At 38.0% G+C, this 27,667-nt stretch overlaps 1 protein-coding gene across 2 annotated transcripts in view; it reads left to right on the top strand.

Moving 5' to 3' along the window:
* PLCE1 (phospholipase C epsilon 1) overlaps positions 1–27,667 on the top strand; it is a 329,298-nt gene that overhangs the window by 7,844 nt on the left and 293,787 nt on the right. For both annotated transcript variants that reach the window (XM_043550715.1, XM_027821849.3), the window contains exon 2: positions 23,384–24,969. In XM_043550715.1, the coding sequence (XP_043406650.1) occupies positions 23,764–24,969 (1,206 nt within the window). In that variant the 5' untranslated portion in view covers positions 23,384–23,763. The remainder of the gene's footprint in view (positions 1–23,383; positions 24,970–27,667) is intronic.

Here is a 27,667-nt window from a genome sequence, read left to right as displayed (position 1 = left end):
ACAATACATCTTTATTCTAACATTTTTATAATGCATTCCTTTCTTTCAAATACAAAACTCAGTTGTTGATTGAAATCAGCCACTTAGTTGGCTGATTTCCCCTCATAGCAGTGCAAGTAGTTTCAAGCAGCATTAACACCTGATTGAATTTCCACTTGGAAATCAGTGGGTTGTGGAGGGAATCATGCTGTGTAGAGTAACTGCGCCGTGAATCTACTTCATCTACAGTGCCTCCAAATTCCCATGAAGGAACAAACTTGTGGAGCTCCAGTTGAGAAACTTCTATGATGTCAAAAGAACGAGGAGTACTTGTGGCACCTTAGAGACTAACAAATTTATTTGGGCATAAGCTTTCGTGGGCTAAAACCCACTTCATTGGATGCATGCAGTGGAAATACAGTAGGAACATAGAGAACATGAAAAATGGGTGTTGCCATAATAACTTTAATGAGAGTAATCAATTAAGGTGGGCTATTATCAGCAGGAGGAAAAAAAACTTTTGTAGTGATGATCAGGATGGCCCATTTCCAACAGTTTACTAGAAAGTGTGAGTAACAGTAGGGGAAAAATTAGCATGGGGAAATAGTTTTTACTTTGTGTAATGACCCATCCACTCCCAGCCTTTATTCAAGCCTAATTTAATGCTATCTGGGGACATGACCAACTTTTTCTTAACCAGCCGTGTCAGTTAAGAAGAAGTCAGAAAAACACTGTAGAGGAGATGAAATGTGCATTGTGGGCTTAGTAGATCTCTTATTAGATGGAGTGTATCAAAGTTATTTATTCAAGCCTAATTTAATGGGTTTTGATTGGAGGTCTTTATTCAGTTTGCAAATTAATTCCAATTCTGCAGTTTCTCATTTTGGAGTCTGTTTTTGAATTTTTTTTTTTTTTTTTTTTTTTGGAGTATTGCGACTTTTAGGTCTGTAATTGAAGGAGGTTGAAGTGTTCTCCAACTGGTTTTTGAATGTTATAATTCTAGATGTCTGATTTGTGTCCATTTATTCTTTTGTGTAGAGACTGTCCGGTTTGGCCAATGTACATGCCAGAGGAGCATATGCCCAAATACATTTGTTCGTCTCTATGGTGCCACAAGTACTCCTTGTTCTTTTTGCTGATACAGACTAACATGGCTACCACTCTGAAACCTGTTTCCATGATGTCAGGTCTCACCCTTTAATTTCTCTGGCTTGGTTCTGCTTGTTTTGGATCCTGCCTGCTTATGAAAACGAAGGGGAGAAAATCGTTTCATGTTTTTAGTATCCAAGCTAAAATTTAAGAGCATATTTTGCTTCTTTGCCTTCCTTTGCTAATTTTCATTTTCTCATATATTTATAACCAGATTAAGATAATGAATTGTTCAGTTCATATGAGTATATTAAAATAAATGTGTTCTGTAGGATGCTTCATTTAGTGGACAGTGATATTTTAATATTTGTACTTCTAAAATTGTTTAATATTTATACATTTTACTAATAAACTTCATGTTCTGGTGACTTTTTTCAAATAAACTAGATACCTGCTGTATGTCGATATAGCTCCCTTCTTCTCAAAATTATGTGGGTGGGAACTAACTAATACAAACATTCCCTGGCCCTGTAAAAGTTGCAGGTCCTTATAATCTCATCTCTTTTAGTGTATGGAACCAAAAGAGGTGCAGGTGTAAGGTAAGCAATAAAAGCAGGGAATCTGCATGTATCCAAAACTCCAATTCTGCAGATTATTGGCCAGCTGAGCCCCTCTGCATTCCCCTCTGGCTCTTACCAGTCATGCCTATTACTTGATCAGGCCAGGAGGTTCACAGGTTGCTCATCCAAGGTTGTTCTGTGACCATCTTGGGTGGTAAAGGGTCAAAGAGCAAACAAGATTGTTTGTTTGAAGTCCTACCCACCCCCAGTGGTTCTTCCATGATTCTTGGAGCAAATATATTGCTCCATGTGGCTCCTTTGGAGTTCTGGGAGAGAGTCTACTGCATAGTGCAGCTCCCATCCAAGTCCCTCTCCCCTCCCTCCCCCCCGCAGTCTGCACAATTCTTTTGTAGTGGATATGCAGAAGGGGGAGTACCCTGCGTAGCTACCTTCCCTCTGCATGTGGTCATGTCATAGCAGTGTCTGTAGTCTTGCTTCCCTTCACATGAAGCAGCTGGAAGAGGAGGTGAAAACAGGAGCTTTAGAAATGATTATGTATAATTTGTATTAAAAAGTACATACAGTGTAGAACCCCAGTGAGGCCAACTAGTCACATATTAAGAGAAAAGCTTTTAGATGCACACAATTAATCCATAACATGAATGGGAAATCTCACAATTTCCCTGGTGGTTGTTGCACTCTCAGGCAAGGTTTCAGGCAGAGGCTTATACCAGGATTGTTTTTAGGTTAATGAGCTCTCAAAATGTAGGTATTATAATGGGTTTTGATTGGAGGTCTGTTTCAGTTCTAGTTTCATGTAATAGTGTACTCTGCAATAATTAGGTGATGTCTAAAGAAGTTCTACTTAAATCTTGTTGGCCATTCAGCACACATACAGCCTGGATGTAGAAAAATTGGATCTCTTGTCTCACTTGTATAATAATACCAGTATCCCAGGGCTATGCCTTTTAAAAGATATATTTTCACTCTAATTAGCATGTATCATTTAAATATACAAGGTAGGCTTATAGGGCCTTTTTTTGTTGTATGCATTTATAAAGCACCTGTCACCATATTAGTGTCTGTCACTGAACAATATATGTTTCAAGTTACGCAACTCAGAATTAAGTATCTTATTCCTTTTTATAATTGCTATATAGCCTCACAATATACAATCAGTCATATACATCTTGTTTTCTTAATACAGTTTTTAGAAGGCAGTTAATCATGTGTCAGGTTTCAGAGAAGTAAGACTTCAGCATACCACATGAGTGTATGTGCTTACAAAATATAATTTCTAATACTTAGAAATACAAATAACACTCATAAAATTAATTGTAGTGTTGGGGTGCAGTTCTTTTGTTTAGCAGAACATTTGGCAGAGTTCCAAAATTCATATGCATTTCTGTATGCTCTGGGTGGCAAAACATTTTGTCCAGTTCTTTCCTATCACAGTCATCTATTTGCACTATGCAGATCTGGCTGAAGGAGGGATTTGCTAATATACATTGCTCAAAAACAAGGTCACTGTACAACCAGTAACTAGTTCAATATCTGATTCCTCTCTTGTGTTTTTGCTTTGGACTTTTCCCAGTTTCCCTCTTCTGCCCATAATGTCAAATCCTGTTTGCTGTTACATAGAGGTTAGATTCTAAAAAAGAGCAACTGATGTTGTAGCAGGCAATATGTGCCACAAAATACAACAGAAAATCAGTTGTGTGATTGTACTTTTAATTTCACTGCCATGAAGGGTGACTGAATGACCTTGGAAACAGTAATGTGTCTGTTTTCAGGGCTTCTTTCAATGTCCCTATCAGTCCTACAAAAAGTCTTTTGTTCTAATTTTTGAACCCCTGCAGACCAATGAGCCACCTGAAGAAGTTGCCTATCAGCTGAGCTGGTGAAATCAACAGAAGGCTGTCTGAATACATATGCAAACCAAAGACTACTTATCCACCAGGCACCTCACATACTAACCATTCCTGAGGCTTAATTATTATATTTGCTCTTTTTAAATCTAGCAATAGCCTAAGTTCCAGATGTATTTTCTCTTTGTTTTTAATAAAATTTACCTTTTTAAGAACGGGATTGGTTTTTTGTGTCCTAAGAGGCTGTGCACATGTTGTTTAATTAGATGGTGGCAACAGTTGATTTCCTTTGTTTTCTTTCTCAGCTCTTCCCGGGGGGAGGGTGAAAGGGATTGAGGGTACCCCACAGGGAGGAGTTCCCAAGTGTGCCTTCCTGGGTGCAAAGGATTTTTTTTGCACTTGGGTGGTGGCAGCATCTACCCATTCAAGGTCAGAGAGAAGCTGTAATCTTGGGAGTTTAATACAAGCCTGGAGTGGCCAGTATTAATTTTTGGAATCCTTGCAGCTCCCTACCTTCTGCATTCGAAGTGCCAGAGTGGGGAATCAGCCTTGACAGCCCACAACCGAGTTTTTATTACGTCTGAGAGTGAAGTATGTACAGATTTCATGGCAGAATGCTATTAACATCTAAAATCCAGTTTTATCTGTCAGTTTTGCCATATAGTGACTGTAGCTTGGGTATTTGTTATTGAATGTAAAATATTTGATTATTTAGATTAGATTTGCTGTTGCTTATTTGTGGTGGTTTTTAAGGTTTATTTCAGAGAGAGAGCATTTTTATGGGTCCTGAAACTATTTGCACTGACCGGGCAAAATTTTTCTAGCAGTGGCAAGTTGTCTATTGGACTTTAAAGGTACTTTAAAAATAAAGTTTTTAAAAATTAAGTGAAATATATATTTAAAAAATTAAACTATGTACATTTAAAATATAGTTCTTTTCCCTCTGTTGTGGTTCCCTTTCCTGGTAAAACTGGAAGGCCCTTTGAGACTCAAGCTGCTGCTGTCTTAAGGACTTCCTTTTTCTGTGCTCAAAAGGAACTATAGTAGCCCAAGGAAGTTAGAGGAAAATATTGGATTAGGGAAAAGATAAAATCTATTTACATTACTTCAGTATGTTCTTGCGAGTCCTCTTGGGTGTGGAATCAGGAACTGGTTAGATGTCAGCAGCAGTGTGGGATGCAAATAGCTTTTCTTTCTTTTCTGTGGGAAAGATATAACTTTTAAAAATGGTTGTGGAAAAATATTTTTTTGCCTAATTTAAACAATTTGCCTTATCATGGTACCTAAGAGCCCCAGTTATGGACCAGGGCCCTGTTGTTCTTGGTGTTGTACAAACAGAGAACAAAAAGACAATCTTTGCCCCAAAGAGCTCACAATCAAAGTATAAGGCTAGAGACAACAGATTGGGGAGTACAAGGAAGGCATTGAGACAATATTGCCTAAAATAAATAGACAAGATAGACAGAGAGGGTGGGGGAAGAAGTACAGCACACAAGCAGAGTGAACAATATGATGGCAGCAAACTTCCTGTTAGTTCCGCATTTATTTTGGAGTGTGTGGGTTTACTTAGGAGATTAGGAAGGGAAGGGAGGTGAGGGGGACAAAGCAGGAATGGAAGTGAAACTGTGGTGAGGTGACTGAGGGAGCAGGAGGATTGGCGCAAACAGCCAATCAGTGAAGAGCAGAGAAAGTCAGAACATTCTACAGTTTTGACTGGAATGTCTGTGGGTCCAAAAGTCCCTCATTTGGCTGCTTCTATTCCTCATAATGAAGTAAATGACATCCTCAATTTAAATCAGTTTGTTATGATTACTGTCTGGCTCCCCCTCTCAACTTCAGTTCTAACATGTCATCAGACAATTTTTTTTATAACAAAAACAGTGTTACTAGCTCCCCCAGGGTTCAAAAGTCACTTGATATGCCATCTAACATCATTAGGTTGTGTTAAAAATAATAATTTGGGGGTCTTTACCCTAAGGTTCCTGAATCTTTACAGGTCATGTTATCCAAGTGTTACCACAACTATGAGGGCTAAAACATAATTTTTTTTAATATAAGTTGAAATTCTCAGCAATTACATGACTCCAGGAGCTGGGGCTTTAAGAAAAACACAAAATTTTGTGAGACTGGCAATATGATGAGAGTTTTCAGAGCATTGCCTAACTGGTTAGAGATGAACACTATATACCATTTAAGAACTGGGATTCTGAACTTGCAGTTTGTGTTCTGCATTGATTGTAATTCTCATAGTTCTCAAGATAGCAGCACCTAAAAACAAGTCTGAAATGAAGTGGGCAATTCCCAACTTTCCGATGGTTGTATAGCATTAGACTCCTGGATGGATTCAATTTCAAAATCATGTCCATAATTTCTAGTTTTGGTAGATAAGGGACATTAAAACAGCTACTGGTCTCTCAGCTCAGTAGTGCCTTTTTTTATCTTTTAAGCACATTTATTCAAACTGAAAAAAATTGGTTTTCCAGAGGAAAGACCACAGTTTATGTAGGAGTAATGTTTTAACTGATCCCCAGCACACTATTAGAAGGAGGTACTCTAGGGAGTGGTATTAACTGGTGTTAGGAGCCAGATTCTCCTTAGAGGAAAAAGGATAATGCTAGCTGGAAAAGCCTTCTCTTTTTGAGTCCGTTTAAAAAACAAAACAAAACAAAATCTTTGCCTGAACAAGTGTCCCTTGTTTTGTTCATTTGTCCAAGTTCATTTAAAAACCAAGCTGAAGGAAACTAATTGAACTTGATTTTTGAAGTATTGACTGTGCAAAAACTTTCTTTTGACCAGGCTCCAAAAATCCTGAATACACCAGGAAAATGGGAGTCAAAGCCTTCAGTTGTTGGTAGAGAATGAAATATTCGAGTGACCATTTATGGTGAACCTTATAATGAAAATGAAATCTAGTAAATCTTTGCTTCCATCCTTATGCTCTATACATCTGCAGACTCCTACTCTTTCCCCTCCAACCCTCATTCATACACACTCTTAAAAAGCTCATTTAGTTTACTGTCAGTTGTCCTCACTTTCAAACAAGCACCTTCATGCTTCCCCTCATGTTTGGGAGAAACTCCCTGTAAATATCCACAGAACTAACTCATTATCACCCTTCAAGTCTCTCCCTAAAACTCTCCTTTACTGTGATACCTACACAAATACCTAACAATGGTTAGGCTACCAGTGTACTGAGACCACGTTCTATCATGCTGACCAATATGTTCTCAATGTTTCCTTGTACTCCACCATGTATCTATAGCCAAAGTCTCTTGTCTTTTACTTAGATTGGCTCTTTGGGTCAGGAACTGTCTGCCACACACACCCCCCTCCCCCGTATTTCTACAGTGTCAAGCATAGGGGGAGCCTGGTCTACAACTGGGGCTCCTGGGTACTACAATAATGTGGACTTATAGCATTTCCTTGGAGGACTCTGGGTCCACAGACAAAATAATGGATTTTATTGCTCCATTAGCAATTACATCTGTTTTAAAGTTTTAACTCTAAAATACATGCTATACTCTTTATTTTGACATGACACTCCTCAAATAATGTTTAAAACAGGTATAATTTAATACATTTCTAATGTAAACTATGTTCTTTTTATCCTAATATTTGTACTTCTACAGTACAGTACCATTTGTCTGGGGAACTCGAATTACTTAACTATTTGTCAAGGCTCACAACATCAATTTTCTCCTCCAAATCTGGGAAGAATAAAACTTAAAGTACAGAGAGGTTAAAGTGTCTTAAGTTGGGCACTCAAGAACTGACACACACAGAATTAGAGGGCACTTCTAAAAGTATTAAGCCAAAATGCCTTCATACTGTACTGGACATCTATGGAATTTTCTTTGAAATTTGGGCCCAATTGACTCATCTGAGGTCACCCAGTAAATCAGCAGCACCATGGGAATGGTCTCCTGACTACCAGTCTTGCATTCTAACCATTTGATAATGCTCACTGCTTTTAGTTCAGCAGACTTATGGCATATGATGTAAGGAGGAAACAACAGAATGATCAAATATAATATTAATCAACTCTGTATTTTATGATGAACACTTACTATTAGCTTTACAGTCAATAGCATATGGCAAATCACATCAGGATCATAAGCGAAGGATGAAGGTTTCTGGCAACGGGAGTTTGGGGAGGGCTGAGAAGTTACTTTCCTACTCTGTTTCTCAACTATCATAAATCCTCTCTCATCCTGTTGCCAGTTTCTAAGAGTTAACTTTAAGGTCTTCATACATTTTATTATTAAAAGAAGACTGAGGATAAGTAAGTATTGTAGTTGTTTCAGCATCCTCATTAGTTTGGTTTTCCTTCCTTATTATGTAGTGTTCATTTCCCCCCTGCCCCCTTTAGGTTCCTCATATCACTTGTGCACTGTATTGATACATTTTCTTCTTGTTTCTCTAGCCATGTTATCCAACACTATTTAAGTTTACAATTCAATTTTATTCTTGCAACTTTTCAATGATACTATATAGTCTAGTCATGTTGCTTCACCATTTTTTCATTTAATGTAGTTTTTCTTTTAATTTTTTTTTAAAGTCTTCCCTGTAGTCACAGTGGGTTACTTTTGTTGTTTCTTTTATGTTTAAACTGCAACGGAGTCAGTTTCTTTTGTAGGTAGTGTAGATTCCACTAATTTCAGAGGGATGGATTGGAACAATAGAGTAACTGCTTAACTGTAAATTTGTTCTGTGTGGCTCAGATCCATCTTTCTGGAGCCTATCCTAAAAGACAGCTGCAGCAGCACAGGAGCCAGCAGACAGAGCTGTAAACAGGGAAGTTTGAGTGGGAGTTCTGTTGAAGGAGAAGGTATTATGTTGGAGGAGAAGACTAACAGGACTTAGGTGCGAAGGCCATGACCGATACCGAGGCAGCGGGAGTAGTGATCCAAGTAATGGATGACACAACAAAGATGACTGAATGTGGAAGCTGCGGCATGTACATGATCCTGGAGGGGATACCTGAAAAGAGTTTCGTCTGTATGAAGTGCCGCCTGATAGAGCTGATGGAAGAAAAGATCCGAGGGAACAAATGATACAGCTAGATTCTCGCTGGAACGTATCAAGGGAGACTATGCCAGGCTGGGGAAGATGCTTAAGGAAATCGAGGTTCAGGTGATCTTCAGTGGGATTCTTCCTGTTCCTAGAGAAAAGCAACAAAGGTGTGACAAGATTATGATGATCAACAGATGGCTCAGGCAGTGGTGCTATAAGGAGGGCTTTGGGATGTATGGCTACTGGGAAGCATTCGTGAACAGAGGACTGTTCTCTCAGGATGGACTTCACCTGAGTAGGGAGGGAAATAGACTTCTAGAATGGAAGCTGGCAAAACTGATTAAGAAAGCTTTAAACTAGGAATTTGGGGGAGATGGTTGGGAGATGTCCAGGTAATCTCCATGCCGGATTTTAACATTGAGAGGGAAGAAAACAAAGTAAGAAGGGATACAGCTGTGGGTAGGAGAATGGACATAAGCAGGAAGGTTAGTGTAGATACCAGTCTAATAGGTGATACTGGTTGTGGAATGTCTGTGCCCAACTGGGTAAAGAATGTGAGCGAAGTGAAACAGCAAAAATTAAGATGTTTGTACACTAATGCGAGGAGCTTAGGTAACAAAATGGAGGAACTAGACCTACTGGTGCAGGAAGTGAAACCAGATATTTTTGGGATAACAGAAACATGGTGGAATAGTAGTCATGACTGGAGTACAGGTATTGAAGGGTATGTGCTGTTTAGGAAAGACAGAAATAAAGGCAAAGGTGGTGGAGTAGCATTGTATATCAATGATGAGGTAGATTAAAGAAATAAGAAGTGATGGAATGGATAAGACAGAATCTGTCTGAGCAAAAATCACATTGGGGAAGAAAGCTACTAGAGCCTCCCCTGGGATTGTGCTTGGGGTGTGTTGTAGACTGTTGGGATTCTATTTGGATATGGATAGAGACCTCTTTAATGTTTTTAATGAAGTAAATACTAACGGGAATTGTGTGATCATGGGAGACTTTAACTTCCCAGATATAGACTGGAGGACAAGTGCTAGTAATAGTAATAGGGCTCAGATTTTCCTGGGTGCAATAGCTGATGGATTCCTTCACCAAGTAGTTGCTGAACCAACAAGAGGGGATGCCATTTTAGATTTGGTTTTGGTGAGTAATGAGGACCTCATAGAAGAAGTGGTTGTAAGGGACAACCTTGGTTCGAGCGATCATGAGCTAATTCAGTTAAAACTAAATGGAAGGATAAACAAAAATATATCTGTGACAAGAGTTTTTGATTTCAAAAGGGATAACTTTAAAAAATTAAGGAAATTAGTTAAGGAAGTGGATTGGACTGAAGAACTTGTGGATCTAAAGGTGGAGGAGGCCTGAAATTACTTCAAGTCAAGGTTGCAGAAACTATCAGAATTCTTTTCAGAGTAACAGCCGTGTTAGTCTGTAATCGCAAAAAGAAAAGGAGTACTTGTGGCACCTTAGAGACTAACCAATTTAACTCCTTTTCTTTTTGCGAATACAGACTAACACGGCTGTTACTCTGAAACCTGTCATTATGCAAGGCACTGCATTTAGCCGTATGGAGTGGAAAATGCTCATATAAATTGGTTAGTCTCTAAGGTGCCACAAGTACTCCTTTTCTTTTTATCAGAATTCTGCATCCCAAGAAAGGGGAAAAAATTCATAGGCCGGAGTTGTAGACCAAGCTGGATGAGCAAGCATCTCAGAGAGGTGATTAAGAAAAAGCAGAAAGCCTACAAGGTGTGGAAGATGGGAGGGATTAGTAAGGAAAGGTACCTTATTGAGATCAGAACATGTAGGGATAAAGTCAGACAGGCCAAAAGCCATGTAGAGTTGGACCTTGCAAAAGGAATTAAAACCAATAGTAAAAGGTTCTATAGTGATGTAAATAAGAAGAAAACAAAGAAAGAAGTGGGACCGCTAAACACTGAGGATGGAGTGGAGGTTAAAGATAATCTAGGCATGGCCCAATATTCTAAACAAATACTTTGCCTCTGTCTTTAATGAAGCTAATGCGGAGCTTAGGGATAATGGTAGGATGACAAATGGGAATGAGGATATGGAGGTAGATATTACCACATCCAAGGTAGAAGCCAAACTCGAACAGCTTAATGGGACTAAATCGGGGGGCCCAGATAATCTTCATCCAAGAATATTAAAGGAACTGGCACATGAAATTGCAAGCCCATTGGCAAGAAATTTTAATGAATCTGTAAACTCAGGGGTAGTACCATATGACTGGAGAATTGCTAACATAGTTCTTTTTTTTTAAGAAAGCGGGGGGAAAAAGTGGTAGTTTGACATCTGTAGTATGCAAGGTCTTGGAAAAAATGTTGAAGGAGAAAGTAGTTAAGGACATTGAGGCCATTGGTAATTGGGACAAAATACAACATGGTTTTACAGAAGGTAGATCGTGCCAAACCAACCTGATCACCTTCTTTGAGAAGGTAACAGATTTTTTTAGACAAAGGAAACGCAGTGGATCTAATTTACCTTGATTTCAGTAAGGCATTTGATACGGTTCCACATGGGGAATTATTAGCTAAATTGGAAAAGATGGGGATCAACATGAAAATTGAAAGGTGGATAAGGAACTGGTTAAAGGGGAGACTACAACGGGTCACACTGAAAGGTGAACTGTCAGACTGGAAGGAGGTTACTAGTGGAGTTCCTCAGGGATCAGTTTGGGACCAATCTTATTTAATCTTTTTATTACTGACCTTGGCACAAAAAGTGGGAATGTGCTAATAAAGTTTGCGGATGACACAAAGCTTGGAGGTATTGCCAATACAGAGAAGGACCGGGATATCCTATAGGAAGATCTGGATGACCTTGTAAACTGGAGTAATAGTAATAGGATGAAATTTAATAGTGAAAAGTGCAAGGTCATGCATTTAAGGATTAATAACAAAAAATTTTGTTATAAGCTGGGGACGCATCACTTGGAAGTAACAGAGGAGGAGAAGGACCTTGGAATATTGTTGACCACAGGATGACTATGAGCTGCCAATGTGATATCGCCATGAAAAAAACTATTTCCAGTACAGATAAGGACGTGTTAGTACCGTTATACAAGGCACTGGTGAGACCTCTTCTGGAATATTGTGTGCAGTTCTGGTCTCCCATGTTTAAGAAGGATGAATTCAAACTGGAACAGGTACAGAGAAGGGCTACTAGGATGATCCAATGAATGGAAAACCTGTCTTATGAAAGGAGACTCAAAGAGCTCGGCTTGTTTAGCCTAACCAAAAGAAGGCTGAGGGGAGATGTGATTGCTCTGTATAAATATATCAGAGGAATAAATACCAGGGAGGGAGAGGAATTATTTAAGCTCAGTACCACTGTGGACACAAGAACAAATGGATATAAACTGGCCACCAGGAAGTTTAGACTTGAAATTAGACAAAGGTTTCTAACCATCAGAGGAGTGAAGTTCTGGAACAACCTTCCAAGGGGAGCAGTGGGGGCAAAAGACATATTGAAGTATCACTAGAGGTGGTTTTGGAATTAATTGAGAAACTTAACAGTAACAAGTCACTGGGACCAGATGGCATTCACCCAAGAGTTCTGAAAAAACTCAAATGTGAAATTGCGGAACTATTAACTATGGTTTGTAACCTGTCCTTTAAATCAGCTACTGTACTCAGTGACTGGAAGATAGCTAATGTAACGCCAATATTTAAGAAGGGCTCTAGAGGTGATCCTGGTAATTACAGACCGGTAAGTCTAACGTCAGTACCGGGCAAATTAGTTGAAACAATAGTAAAGAATAAAATTGTCAGACACATAGAAGAACATAAATTGTTGCACAAGAGTCAACATGGTTTCTTTAAAGAGAGATCATGTCTTGCTAATATATTAGAGTTCTTTGAGGGGGTCAACAAACATGTGGACAAGGAGCCAGTGGACATAGTGTACTTAGATTTCCAGAAAGCCTTTGACAAGGTCCCTCACCAAAGGCTCTTAAGTAAATTAAGTTGTAATGGGATAAGACGGAAGATCCTTTCATGGATTGAGAACTGGTTAAAAGTCAGGGAACAAAGAGTAGGAATAAATGGTAAATTTTCAGAATGCAGAGTGGTAACTGGTGGTGTTCTCCAAGGGTCAATCCGAGGACCAATCCTTTTCAACTTATTCATAAATGATCTCGAGAAAGGGGTAAACAGTGAGGTGGCAATGTTTGCAGATGATACTAAACTGTTCAAGATAGTTAAGACCAAAGCAGACTGTGAAGAACTTCAAAAAGATCTCACAAAAGTAAGTGGTTGGGCAACAAAATGGCAAATGAAATTTAATGTGGATAAATGTAAAGTAATGCACATTGGAAAAAATAACCCCAACTATACATACAATATGATGGGGGCTAATTTAGCTACAACTAATCAGGAGAAAGATCTTGGAGTCATCGTGGATAGTTCTCTGAAGACGTCCATGCAGTGTGCAGCGGCAGTCAAAAAAGCAAACGGGATGTTAGGAATCATCAAAAAAGGGATAGAGAATAAGACAGAGAATATCTTATTGCCCTTATATAAACCCATGGTGTGCCCACATCTTGAATACTGCATACAGATGTGGTCCCCTCATCTCAAAAAAGATATAGTGGCATTAGAAAAGGTTCAGAAAAGGGCAACTAAAATGATTAGGGGTTTGGAATGTGGGTCCCAGATGAGGAGAGATTAAAGAGGCTAGGACTTTTCAGCTTGGAAAAGAGGAGACTAAGGGAGGATATGATAGAGGTATATAAAATCATGAGTGGTGTGGAGAAAGTGAAAAGGAAAAGTTATTTTCTTGTTCCCATAATATAAGAACTAGGGGCCACCAAATGAAATTAATGGGTAGCAGGTTTAAAACAAATAAAAGGAGGTTCTTCTTCACTCAGCGCACAGTCAAGCTCTGGAACTCCTTGCCTGAGGAGGTTGTGAAGGCTAGGACTATAACAGGGTTTAAAAGAGAACTGGATAAATTCATGGAGGTTAAGTCCATTAATGGCTATGAGCCAGGATGAGTAAGGAATGGTGTCCCTAGCCTCTGTTTGTCAGAGGGTGGAGATGGATGGCAGGAGAGAGATCACCAGATCATTATCTGTTAGGTTCATTCCCTCTGGGGCACCTGGCATTGGCCACTGTCGGTAGACAGGATACTGAGCTGGATGGACCTTTGGTCTGACCCAGTATGGCCATTCTTATGTTCTTATGACCTTTTGTAGATGGGTTAAAATGGTCCCCAACAACTATATTGCTTGGCATGTGTGGTCAGTTAGGTCTTAGAGTTTTCTGGTTGGGAGCAAACAAAATGGATGAGTCAGGAATTCCATCAGGAGATAATTCATCAAGTCATGGAGGGGGAAAATGCTGGAGATGATAAACCTGAAGAATAATAATAAATTCAGGCAATCTAAATCCATTCCTCAAGCATCTATACAGTAGATGCCACTTAAAAAAAACCCACCTCCGCATTCACCCTCCATTCCAGGTAGTGTATTTGAAGTGACCAGGGGATCTTCAGAACTACAGAATCTCTGGATTATCAGTGGAAGCAATGGTATAAGTACAGGTTTGTCTTCCATGTTGTTGCTTTTCTCTATAAAATATTGAAAATTTTGTAGATAGTAACTCTAGGTAGATGTGTTCTTTTAGAAGTCTAGAGTATTTTTAGGAACTCCGTTTGATCCTCGGAAAAGAAGATTTGGGTGAGATAAAGCATAAGCACATCTGCAGTCTGAGAATGGAGATTATGATGCAATGTAAAAAAGCATTAGGATTTATACTGGCATGTGTAGATCTGGTGTCTCTGTCAAAATTCAAATGCTCACTGCAAAGTTTGATGCAGTTGGAATGGAAGAAGGATCCATGAGCCTGCATTGCACAAATTCATTTGTCAACTAAAGTCCGGGTAGTGCTACATTATGTTGGTAATTCCAGTGAAGCAAAGGGAGACATCTAGATTCTGCAAAATCTTTGAACACTGTTGATGATCCTGTTAGTCAAGATTGCAGTGGTGATTGGAAGGTTAAGAGTACGGCAATGTAATTAGCATGTCCCATAAATCTTCAGACCAGGGCAGTTTTCCTAGCTATGTTGAAATGACAGTATCCGGTGAAAGGGAGGACTGTCTACAATGTACATTACAATATATATTGCAATACAGTTTTTTGTCATGGTTTCATTATGAAAAATCAGGGAAAATGTACAGTAAAACCCCTTTGAAGCTCTCTTCCTTTTTGCGTGGAGAGGCATCTGAAAAAAATCAAGTGTCTCACTTACCTGGACATCTTGATATGAAGTTGGACTGGTTGTCTTCACCAGTTTAAATCCAAGGGAATTAACAGTACATCCAATGATCTTTACTCAGTTGTGTGAGAAGTTGAAATTTCACGACTGGATTTATTTAAATGAAGTCAACACTGCCAGTTCTTTCAGCAACTGGGAAAAGGTGTGCAATAGTGAAAAATGTTTGGTCAGCCAAACTGCTGTTGGCACGTGCATTTTCCTGGGTCTGTTATTCATGACATCCATAGAGAATGGAGAGGGAGATTAGTAATTTTGGTGGATTTGACTGAGATGGCGGATGGTAGAAGGACCTTGTATCTAGTTAGATGAAACAAACAATATGGCAAAATTCAGTATTACACTATCAATTGGAAGTTGTCACTTTGAGCATGAAGTTCAAGGCAACTGTTGAACAAAAAAGGGTCTTTGACTTAAAATGCAGATTTTTAAGGGTGTTTAGACCTTGCTGCACCGTTGGGATTTAGCTCTGGAAGGCCTAAATCGCTTTTGAAAATGAGATTTAGGCTCCAAAATCAGGCATTGCAGCACTGAGCACAGCAACACCTAAATACCTTTAGAAATCTGGGTCTAAATGATTGCAACTCAGATCTAGAAAGAAACCAACAACTTCCGTTGACTACTGCGTTTGTGAGAGATTGTTTCAGGTTCTCCTCTCAGTATTGTACTCTTACTGATGGAAAAAGGGATGGATGTCGGGGAGCAAATGGGGACCTGTCTGGCACAGGGGGATTTCAATCCTTAGCTCCCCAAGATTAGTTATGGTGAGGAGAAGGGCTACAGGGGGCTGCAGCATTTGGCACATTATTGGAACATCTAATAGTTGATTTTAAATTTTCATTCTATTCTGTTATAGCCATTACAAATAACTGTCTAGCCTAATTTATGACAAGTTGCATAACTATTTTAATTCTTTGAGATTTTGTTATTGAAACAGTCTGATGATACATCTGCATTACTGTTATATTTTATGCCAAATATATAATTTGTCTTCAACTGTTAAAAGGGATTATGTTAATTTTCATTGATTCTTAGGAGGCCCACCATTTCTTTTTCACTGTTGGTGTCCTGGTGGTGGTGAAATTGCCAGGTGATGGAACTTGCTGCTTATTTCTGGGGCCTTTTTCATATGGGGAATTAAATCTAGATATTTTACTTCCAGGAGCACATTGCCAGGGTCATTCCATAACTTTATTTTTAGAAAAAGGTCTGTAGTTTCAGCTTTTTCTTGCTAGTCTAGAGGTGAAAAGCTCTGTGTATCATCACAAATCCTGTGAACCATCCACTCCTCCAGATGCCTTTCTTTAATATGGAAAACACATCCAATACTGAAGTCCGTACTGATGTCTTACCCAAGCAAAACTCCAACTGGCTTCAATGGGAGTTTTGAATAAACAATTCAGACTGGATCCCATCTCACCTTTTGTGGAATTTTCTTAGGTTGATAGGGGTGTATACCTATTTTTACCTAGCCTCTTTTTTAACCTATTTCTAGAATTTTTTTTTTAAATTTAAATATGAAGTTACCAAATAACAGTCAGTACTAGCTGGCACTTTAAATCTTAAAACACTGTACAAGTAATTAAGCCGTAAGTGAATATAGATGAAATATTTACTTTGTTAAATTGGTTTCAGTGTCTTATGTTTTACAACTTGAAACATTTTGTGAATGTGAGTGCTGAAAGTTGCCAGGTTATCTCTCTCAATTATTCACTTTATTTTTGTTGGCTGACTTTTGGATCCAGAGTGATTCACCTTTGGATCTATTTTCCACATTTTTACTTTTCTGTATTGGTAGAGGGAGCATATTTCATTTGAGGCTTAAATGATGTCAGAAATGTACCAGTGTAGTTATTAATGTATTTCATTAGCTATTTAGTGGCTTTAGAAAATCTCCATGTGAGACTATAACTAAGGTGCAGGCTTTTGTAGGTTGGCCCATGTGCTTTTATATTCAAAATTAATTATAAAAATGTTTTGAGTGCTTTTTGGCAAAATAAGATTAATTGGGATAATTTAAATGTTTGCATATTTGCGGTGTGTATATATTTTAAGGTTTCTATACTCACCATTTTTGACTGCTCATGTGCAAGTATGCAAATAGGGAGGGCCTGGGAAGTCGCCCTTTTCTGCATATCTCTGCAGAGGTGATAACTAGCATTCTGGTGCTTGTTTTCCATAAACACTAGGTGGAGGAATGCACGTTATACTTTTTTAAAGGGTTTAGCAATTGCTGCCTCATTGTGCTCCCCTGGTATCCCTGGAGACATTTTATCCACCTCTGTGCTCGTCAGACATAATGCCCTTGGACAGCTGCAGCCTGTGAAGCATTCCCCCATGTGTCTGTGGCTTCAAAAGCTACATGTAATGCCCATGTGCCTGGGTGCGTCGTCAGCAGTGGGCATCTAACCTGGGACCTATGGATCTTAATGCATGAGTCTCCACTGCTTAAGCTAAAAAATCCCAGCTTTTAGGTAGGGCTGTAGCAGGCTTATCAATCTCTAGAGCTAGCAACCACCAGAGGGGGACAAAGTGCCAAACTAGGTGGGCATGGATTAACTACAATATATAACCTAGCCAGAGAAATGTTTACCATTGAAAATTCCCACAGGCTTACAGACTGTTTCAAAATATTATTTTATTTTAGAAGCTTCTTACGTACCCTGGTATACAGGTACTATGTTAACGTCAATGTTTTTACATTTTGAATGGTGTAAATTACCATCTACTGATCAGTTTTATGGTCTTCAGTGAATGCTGTAAAATTAAGTTGCATACCAATGTTGTAAGGCTTTTCTGCCTTAAATAAATTAGTTGCTTTGAAAGAATCAGTTACTGAAGCAATAAATACATTATTCTCAGTGACCGTTCATAGCATTTTCTCTTTATTTCCGGTTTAGCAGCATTACAGGGAATATATTTATGAATATGGTACAGTGGGTTACTTTTTTTAGGTTTGGCTGGAATTTTCTTGCACAGACAGGAAAGATGAATCTGTAGTCTGTGGTGTTTTGATAGATGAAAGAAATCCTCCAAAAAATAGAAGGATATTAGTAATACATATATATATTTTGATCTCTAAACAATCATTCTTATATTGGAAGAGATCTAGTGCAGTACGGAACAGGAGATGGAAGAATATAAACAAGGTATTTAGAGAAAGCAAAACTAAAAAGATGTTTTTTTCCCCCTATACTTTGATTTTAAACACAGGGTGTTTAAAATAATAAGCCAATCATGTCCTCCACATTAAAAGCCATAAGAAGGCCAAAATGCAAGTAGAAAAGTCTATTAACTTGAATCTGAGGGATTTTAGCTGCATCATCCCTTAAAATGGGGGTTTGGCAGCTCATGAAAGTGGGACTGCGGATCCCCATGCCAGTGGCTCCTTGCCTGTGCTTGACCAGAAACAACACCAGTGGGAGGGCTGGATTTGAAGGCACAGAGTAGTAATCTATAGAGATTAATGCGGAAAGGTTCAGTGGAAACTCCTGTGGGCATTTTCCCTGAGTGTGATGTGGGAAAAGTTGCAAAGAAAAGTTTTCATGTTTGTTTAGGAAGATGGGTCAGGGTAGATAAAAATCAGTTACTTTAAAAAAAAAATCTGATTTTTTTTCTGTTTTAAATTGGAATTTTTTAATTTAAATTAAATACAGATTAATTTTTTTAAACCTCTTTAAAATTAAACTTTGAAAATATAACCACCTATGTTAAGGCCTCAATGTACCATTTATTAACATTTAAATTAATTAAAAATACATGTTTGTTTGCCAGGTTTTGAAGAACTTCAATCACTGAACTGGTGGAAGTCACCGCGTCGGCACCTTGCATTAGAGTTGTTTAAAACACCTTTTGATAACAGTAACCTCTGTGGCATGTGGAGAGAGAATATTTATTTTTATGAATTTCAGTTTAGTCAATTAGCTCAATTGAATGACTAGTTCATTCAGAGTTAAGAAAAAGATTAGGAGTTGAAAAAGGAAAGCTTGTTGTCCTCTTGTAATCTATGAATAAAAACTAGGTATGAGAAAATGAGACCTACTAATTCTAAAATCTGGAAGGACATGGTGACCAGAAACAATCAGTTTGATTCACTAACTACAAGTCTTCCTTTGTTTAGTAAATCAGTTAGTTTTAAAAGCAAAACGTTCTGATAAACTTTGTTTTTTTTCTTATATATCTAGCACATTTAAGGTTGTTTCATTTTTAAAAAATATTAAAATGTTTTGTGTATAATTCCCTGTTTTCTAAGATAAAAAATGTAAACATTAAGAATCTGAATAAATATAACATAAGCTGTATAATAGCTGAAATAGATGTGTATAGCTATACACATCCTCCTAGTTAGCAAAAACAAGTGCCAAATTTAGTGTAAAGGCCTATATTTAGTTGCAAATCAACATGTTTTAGTGGTTACCAATGAATGGGGTTCAACCTTTCTTTTGGTAAATAAGTAAATACCAAGGTAAAACCAGATTAAAACTGATTTTAAATCAGTTTCCCCCTTGCTGAATTAAATCATAATTAAAATGGTGTGGTTTAAATCAATCCACCTTGAGGGCAGAGGTGTGGGGTGTAACATTATTGCTGAGGCACCCTTCCGCCCCCCCCCCCCCCCAGCAGCGTTTTGGGCGTTGAAGTGTGCTTTTTCTGATCCATTCATTCCCCAACTGGCTAAAATTTAGGGAGGTGATCGAAGTAGAAGTAACTAGTTTTATTTAAAAATTTCATTTGGGGAAGATTCTCTAATGATAATAAAATTGGTCAAGTGTGTAAGCAGATTTTCAGAATTAAATGAGCACATAGCTTGCTTTTATTAAAATGCTGTAACTGCACGTGGTAATTTTAAAAAGTAATTAGTTTTATTAGTTAGGTTGACGAGAAACAGCTGATTTTAGAATTTTTTTTTTTTAAAAAAAGGCAAAGAAGCCAGGGGTTCTAACAAGCAATCTTTTCCTTGCTAAATAACAGGGCTTCTAGTCTGTTGCCTTGGACACTAGATCATAATTCCTTTTTTTTTTTTTTTAAATGCCTTACCCTCTGGACTGGCCTCTCTCGGTTCTACTTCTATCTCTCTGGCCATTCCTTAAGTGTCTCTTTTGTCTGGTCATCATCCTCTGTTCCACTTGCCATAGCGATTCCACAGGAATCTATCCTTTGGCCCTTTTGTTTCCTTTTGTCATTTCTTTAAATCAGTGGTGCCCAGCCTTATTACACAGGAGGGATACATAAATCTAAGCACAACCTTGTGTGGGCCAAAGATTTAAAGTCCCCTGTATTGATTTTTATCAATCAATCAAGGTACAGTATTGTCTTTTTACACACTTGTGTAAATTAAAATCGTGTAAACATGATGACAAAACTTTAATGAATCAGCTGTTAGTATATTGTGTTGAAGCACGCTGCCGGCCTTAGGAAATGCCCTGGTGGATCATAGGTTGAGCACTCCTGCTTTAGGTGATCTTATATGCTCCACATGGCTTTAGTTAATATCTCTATGCTGATGAGACTTTAATTTGTTTGCTCCTGAGTTTTTTTTCATCCATTCAGTTCCACATCTTAGGTTGTCATTCTGATATCTACTGGATTGCTGCTCAAATTCAGCATTGTCAAAAGTTAACTCCTTATTTTTCCTAACAAACCCTCCCAATTCTTTCTCATTGTTGACAAAGACCACCAACCTCCCTGGAGCTCAGGCTTGTTGTTAATTATTTGTATTACTATAATACCTAGGAGTCCTACTCGTGGATTTAAAGGTGTTAGTTTTGTGGATGTTTATGTGGAGTTCCTTCCAAACATGAGGGCCAGCATGGCAGAAAGAAGTAAAGAGCTTGTTTGAAAATGTAATAAATGGGGATAGAGTGTGGCTTCATGGGGTGATCACAGTGAGAGTTGACATCGCAGTGGTGAATGGGAGATGATAGATAAGATAATAATAAGTTGGGAGGGGTTTAAAGTGAAGACCAGTAGCTTATGTTTGGCATGATAGAGAAGGGGGATGCAAAGAGAGTGGAGATGTGGTCAGAGACTGACTAGGAAAATGGTCTTTGCAGCAACATTCTGAATTGATATGAGTGTGCAAGTTTGCATTTGTCAAACCCAGAGAGAAAGATATTACAGTAGTAGGTGTTTTAGCTGTATTGTGGCTGGATAGGAAAGGCCATATTTTTAGACATGTTTTGTGGAAGCAAGGGGGTTTGAGTTGATTCAGAACAGAGAGCATGTGCTTGTCTAGCTAAGCATGGGAGGGCTGTAATTTGTATGATATATGTCGCACCAAGGAGAAAGTGTTTAACCTGTGCTAGAGATCCTTACCTGGGTTTACTCCTGGCATTGCCTCAGCAAGATAAGTATTTTATTGCTTAATATAATACTTGTTCCAAGTGTTTAACTCTTGCCCTCCCTCCAGGAGAAAGGGTTGGGACTTGGGCAGAGGCAAGTGACCTGGGATCCCCTTTCCTCAGCTCAGGGAACTCCCCACCTCACACTTTTTCTTTCAGTCCCTACTGCAAAAACTCTCATCCAGGCTCTCATGATTTCCCCTTTTGACTACCTCCTCTTTGATACCCACATTAACCCTTCCAATCTGTACAAAATGTACATACTAAAATGCTTGTTGTTCTGACTGTGATGGGTTGGACCCCCCTCTCCTGTCCGGGATGACAACTGATGTACTGGGGTTTAACTGAGCCCCTCCTCAACCAGCCTGGGTTCCCTCTCCCTGCTTTGCTGAATTAGGCTCTCTGGCCTCTTGCAGCACGCACACAGAGGTAGGGCCTAACCCCGCTGCAGACAGACTAAAGTCAGCTCTGTGTGAGAAGGCTACCCCAGCACTCACGTGCCCCCACCCCTTTTGGGAGACAAACTCAAAGTAATACTGTCTTGCACTGTATAGAAATATCTGTACAGCACAAGCTCTTAAAATTTGCCCTCTTCCTCAGTGTGAAGAGAGATGCACGACTTCTTGCCCCTCTGTTAGAAATTGCATAAACTGGGTTTAATAATAACATCTGCCTTTTATAGTTCATAAAATTTAAGTGGTTTAAGAGATAACGAACAGAGCAAAACAGATTACTAAGCAAATGAAACAAAACATGTAAACTAAGCTTGACACACTAGATAGGTAGGATACAAATTAGCAGATTCTCACCCTGAGTGCTAAACAGGCTGGCAGATTCTTAAGGCACAGGTTGCCTTGGCTTTCCCAGGTTTTTATACACAGGCTAAAGATCTTAGCCTGGGACTATCACTTCTCACAGTTCAGTCTTTGTTCCTCAGGTGTTTTCAGGTGTGTTGTTGTAGGGAGAGTGAGGACTCCCACATATTATCATTGTCCCTCTTTTTCTATCTCCTCTCCCCTCCCCCTTCCTGGAAAGCTTTTTTGTTGTGACCTGGGTCAAACAAACAGCTCTACACAATGGGAACTATCTCTGACCTTTAATGATGATCATAACCTTTAATGATACCTTACGAGTCATCTTGCATAAAGTACATCTCAGTTATGTCATGTCCATATCATAAGCATATTTACATAATGAATATGAAGCGCAATGTCACACTGACCATGTCATGTTCCGTTAGATTTCTTCTCTGGCTTTTCCTCCTTCATACCAAGTTCAATCCTCTGTCCTTGCTATCAAGTCCCTGCACAATTGTCTTTTTACTTTTATCTCCCATCTCCTTTGCTGTACCAGTGGTAGCAGCCTTGACACAAGACACTTGACTAGAAGAAATGCGTTCCCGCGTAGTGGCAAGGTTTAAGGGCAATTAAGGATAGTCATGTAATCTTTAAAAAACCTCTGTTAAGGCATAAGCAATCATTTTCTTGACCACTTTACTTGTGTGTTGTAACTTTTCCCCCTACTGTGTGTGTCTATCTCTTTAATTTTGATTAAAAGAATCAATTATTTTTCAAAGGACATCAATAATTAAATTTTTCTGAAAATATTTTACCAACTTTAGTGATAAGTAGCCCCTAAAATAACTCTGAAAGAGATCATAGAAAACCAAGTATTTTCACTTTGTTCATATTATGTATGTTCAATTTCACAGTTTCACCCCGTACAGTAACATTTTCCTGTTTGTGTTTTCATACAATAATGTAGAGAAAAACCTTTTTTAAAATAAGAAAATGTGATTGTAAAACCGTAAATATTGATGGAGGGAGTCTAAGGGGATGCCTATACAACAAAAAGGCCTGTGGCAGTGAGTCTTAGAGCCTGGTCAACTGGTTTGGGCTTGCAGGGCTTGTGCTACGGGGCTGGAGCCCAGGTTCTGAAACCCAAGCCCAGACATCCACACCGCTGTGTTTAGCCCTGTAGCATGAGCTCTGCAAGCCCCAGTTAGTTGACCCAGGCTCTGAGACTTGCTGCTGCTCCTTGTGTAGATGTCCCCTAAGACAGATATACTTCCTGAAACTGTTTTCAACTTTTTTTTTCAATTAATTAGATATCAAGTTGACTGTGTCCTCTTAACAGTCTATGAACAGCTTTTACATACTAACCATTTCTTCTTGTTGTTATGACTATGCATTTCATACCATGGAATTTAATACATTGTCTTTTTCTTGCAGGAAACTAATTAAAATTGGATGTTGTATGGTGAGATACATCTTTGTGATGGATTATATGTTCAAATATGCTCTTTTTCTACAAACTGTAGAAACAAATAGTACCCTGCATATGACAGAAGTGCTGAAAGTGGAAAGAAAATTGTCAACTGGCAATATCACATTAAAAAACTGCTTTAAGAAAATCTTTAGTTCACATCAGTGATCCACAGCTGGTAAAGCTTTGTAGTTAGTAGTGCATATGCTTTTAAAAGTAATAAAGGATTCAACATGTTTTTACACAGTGTGTCTGCACTGATAATTTAGCACTCAATTTTCATACACTGAAATCATAGTATGATTATCAGTGAGGAAAAACAGAACATTATCTAAAAACTGTCAAAATGACCTCTGAAGAAATGGCAGCTTCTGTACTTGTGTCTGTGGCACAGGGTAAAGTGATATCTGCTCAGTCAGCTGGAGCTGAAAATAGTGAAAATGCTTTGGACACCAATGTTATAAAAAGACACATTGCTAATCAAGGAAGGCAGACGACACATACTTTCTCGTACTTACACAGACTTAAAGAAGAACATCTTCAGGGCTCGCTGCCCAAAATTTTCTCTTTGGCAAATGAAGAAGGAATGACTGATAATAGGAGTAATGAAAACTTCTGGGAGAAAAACACATGCATCCCTGGTTCAGTGGAGTTTCTTAACATGAATTGCAACACTATAAAGAAAAAATGCAAGAGCAGTGTTCCGCATAACCAGTTACATAAATCATGTGATTCTTTAGCAGAAGAACACACATGCTTGGAAACTGGAATTTCTACTTCACGGGAAAGGACCATGTTTGCTGAAATTCAGTTGAAGAGGGATGAACCTTCAGTAGAGATGAAGTCATTAAGAAACCATTTAGCGGTAAATAAAAGTGGCACAGATGATGCTGATAATGTAGCAGTGTTTCACTTTCACTATGCTAGTGAAAGAAATATATCAAAAGCTTTGTGCACGCTACACAACAACTTCATTTTGGGTGACTGTTTACAGCATGTAAATGTTGGTAATGATCACACCAGTGATTCAACAGCCTGCACTTGTAAATTAATGGAATTGACAAATAATTGTGACAATAAAAATGGACAACAGTTGTGTGATAACTGTGACACTTTAAGGGACAAATATTTATATGTGGAAAGAGCAGCACGAAAGGTTAGAGTGGCATGCTCAAGTCACAGCTTTTATGGTGGTAATTTTACTGGAAAAATGCCCTCAAAGCCCTTTCTGAGCCATTTTGAAGATTGCAGTGATAACTGCGAAGAAGGGATGGAGGAGGAGTTTTTTAGAAACAAAAAGGAACGTTCCACTTTATTAATCAGACGTTTTTGTAAAAATGATAAGGAGGTTAAAAAATCAGTTTATACTGGAACAAGGGCAATTGTTAGGACTTTACCTTCAGGGCATATTGGAGCTGTTGCTTGGGATTATGTGGAGCAGAGGAGAAACAAGAGTGATTTAAAGCATTGTAGGATTATCGCAAAACATCTAACTATTCAAGCCTTAAGTGAGGAATTAAATTCTGATCTTGTGAAATCCATATGGTATGAGGTAAGCTTTTCATATTTTTTTTCATGTAAACATATACTGAACTGATGTTTTGATTTAACAAAATTATTACACAATTTATTGGTAAAGCTCTTGAGGAGGGTGTCAAACTACATGATTAAATAACACCGATAACCTTGTAGATAAGATGTAATACAGCCACAACTACTATGCAAAAACAAGCTTTTATTATGAATAACATTTAAGATGCATTTTATGATTATGTCCACTGGTACCAACTAGTATAGAGAATGGAAGACTTAATTAACATATTGCTATGTTGAACACTCCTTTTTAGGAGGGTTTGTCTCATCCTTAAACTCATTTTGTCTAAAAACTGGCACAGGAGTTTCTAATCAAGGGTAGAATAAAAAAAGAAATCATCCATTTTTATGGACTTTCTAAAAACGAAGCAGAGACATTGTTGTTTCAATTTTTTTTATAATTTTCAGACTAATGCTATAATGTTCCATGGTGTGGATTGATATAGAATCATTGTAGTGAAAACATATGGGTTGTATTAAGTATTTTTAAAAAAATACCTAAATATTTCATCTAAATTATCATGTTTGAACATTACTTCTGCACATATAAATAACTATCTTTATAATTTATGTTATGACAGTTGCATACTGTGTATTGATATATGGTTGTCTTAACTTACATTCTGTTGACTAAATATCGTTCTAAGCCTTCATCCACAATTATTATGAACTCATTAAAAAGTTGTAGAAATGATATGGCACTTCCCAAACAAATAATATTAATTGTGAAGTACTTTTACATTATGCTGTTCAGAGTTCTGCAGTTCCATGGCTATAGAACTGGAAGCAGAAACTACACTTGGTAATGGAGTTTATAAAAAGAGTTTCTTCACAGTATTTTAGAATGGAAGATTACAGTGCTTTTCTTTGGCATCAAGTTCAGCCAGCATCTAATGTCAGTGTTTTGTATTTGACTTCACTTTGCCAACCATATGCTGCCATGACATTTAAAATCATTCTATATAATCTTATTACAACTGACTTTTAAATTTAACTCTGATTTTATTAATCGTAGCATTACTCTTTTAATCGTCTTGACACCTGTTTATTTTCATGCCACTAATACGTGTAAATGATGTAGTATTTTGTGACTGGGCAATCATCTCAAGGGTGTAAATAGTGATATCAAATCCATTCTCCATTTTTGAGGTGGTTCCTGATTTTACAGTTTGACTAGTTGGCTGTCATTTTAACATTCCCTTTGAATACCTGTGATTCGGGGAGAATCTCAGTAAACAATATGACCAAAGAACAGCAAGTGTATCTAGATCATGTGAATGGTTGCTGCATTCCATATGGAGTAGTGGTGGAATCATTGCTACTCCAAAGGATATTGTTGCTATTGTCAGATCACTATATCAAGACTGAGAAAAGGCCATGTGACTGCCTGTTTAAAGAAAGTGTTTTAATTTCATCTTTTTTTTTTAAACTCTATCCATATCCAGAAAAAGTGGAAGAAGTTTTCAAAGGTAACTAACTGGCATTTGTGACTTTGAAAATCTTCTCCAGTGTGTATGAGTAATTCTCCTGTAGTACTCCATATTACATTTTCATATTTATGCTCATTTATTATTCAGTCATATTTTCCTGGTATAATTTACACTTCCTGTATATTTTCATTTTACTTTTTCTAAATTATTTAAAGTGTTGAAGAAAAAATAAATTTGAAATATGTTTATAGGGACTTCTGATTTTGTTTCACATATCATTTGGGAGAGGGTGAGCACTCTTTCTTTTGGTCCCTGATTTAAGTACTTAAGCATGTGAGTACTCCATGGGATTTAAGTGCTTTGCAGAATTGGGGTGTGGAGCAAGCTGTTCTAGCTCACTACTGTGTAGAGAAATTGTCCTCAATTTCCTAAAGAAGATATTTAAAGGAAAGCCTGAAATAAAATTCAGTACCTAGGATTTTTTTACCTTGTTTGTCTGTCCGACTTTTTGTCGGATCTCCAAAGTTATTGATTTGTTTACAGTTGAGTTGAGCAATATTCCTGTGTTATGCTTGTATCTTCTTTAATGAATTTTCCTGTTCCTATGTTCATGAAGATCTCTAAAAAGCAAATAAGATACAGACAGAAATCAGGAAAATGTATAAGTAGAACTTTCTACATAAGTTACTGCTTCTTTTTATGCTTATCTCAAATTATGAGAGAGATGAAGAAAATATTTCTCAAAGGTTAATTATTTATCCAGTACCTGAATGCTTTGGTCAGTGAAATTGGAACAATTAAAACAAAACAGCTTCTCATATCTCAGAGCTTTTTTGCTAATGTTTCTGATAGTTTAAGAAATAAATATTTTATTTATTTATTTATATTTGTTTTTGGAAGGAGAAATTTGAGATTAAAAATAAGTCAAAATTAATTCCTGATATTAGTGAATACAGCTCCACTGACTTGGAATAAAATCTACCTGCACAAGGTCTGAATCTAACTAGCATAGAATACATCAAATCTGGAGTAGTGGGTATGGAACCATGAGAGCACAATTTCTGTGACATAGTATTCCCCAGACCTTGGAACGTTGCAGAAGCTTCTCTACTGGAGTTATATGGGGTTGCGCCTCCCTCAGTACTTAGCAGTTGGGCCAAAACTAACTAACTTAGAGTCGCATGAGGTGAACCATTTTTCCCACTGCTCTCTGTCTGGATCAAGATG

Source organism: Chelonia mydas, chromosome 7 (assembly GCF_015237465.2).
Source record: "Chelonia mydas isolate rCheMyd1 chromosome 7, rCheMyd1.pri.v2, whole genome shotgun sequence".
In the NCBI taxonomy this organism is placed as follows: Eukaryota; Metazoa; Chordata; order Testudines; family Cheloniidae; genus Chelonia; species Chelonia mydas.
Note: the sequence above shows the minus strand (reverse complement) of the source record. Positions and strands in the feature narration are given on the sequence as shown.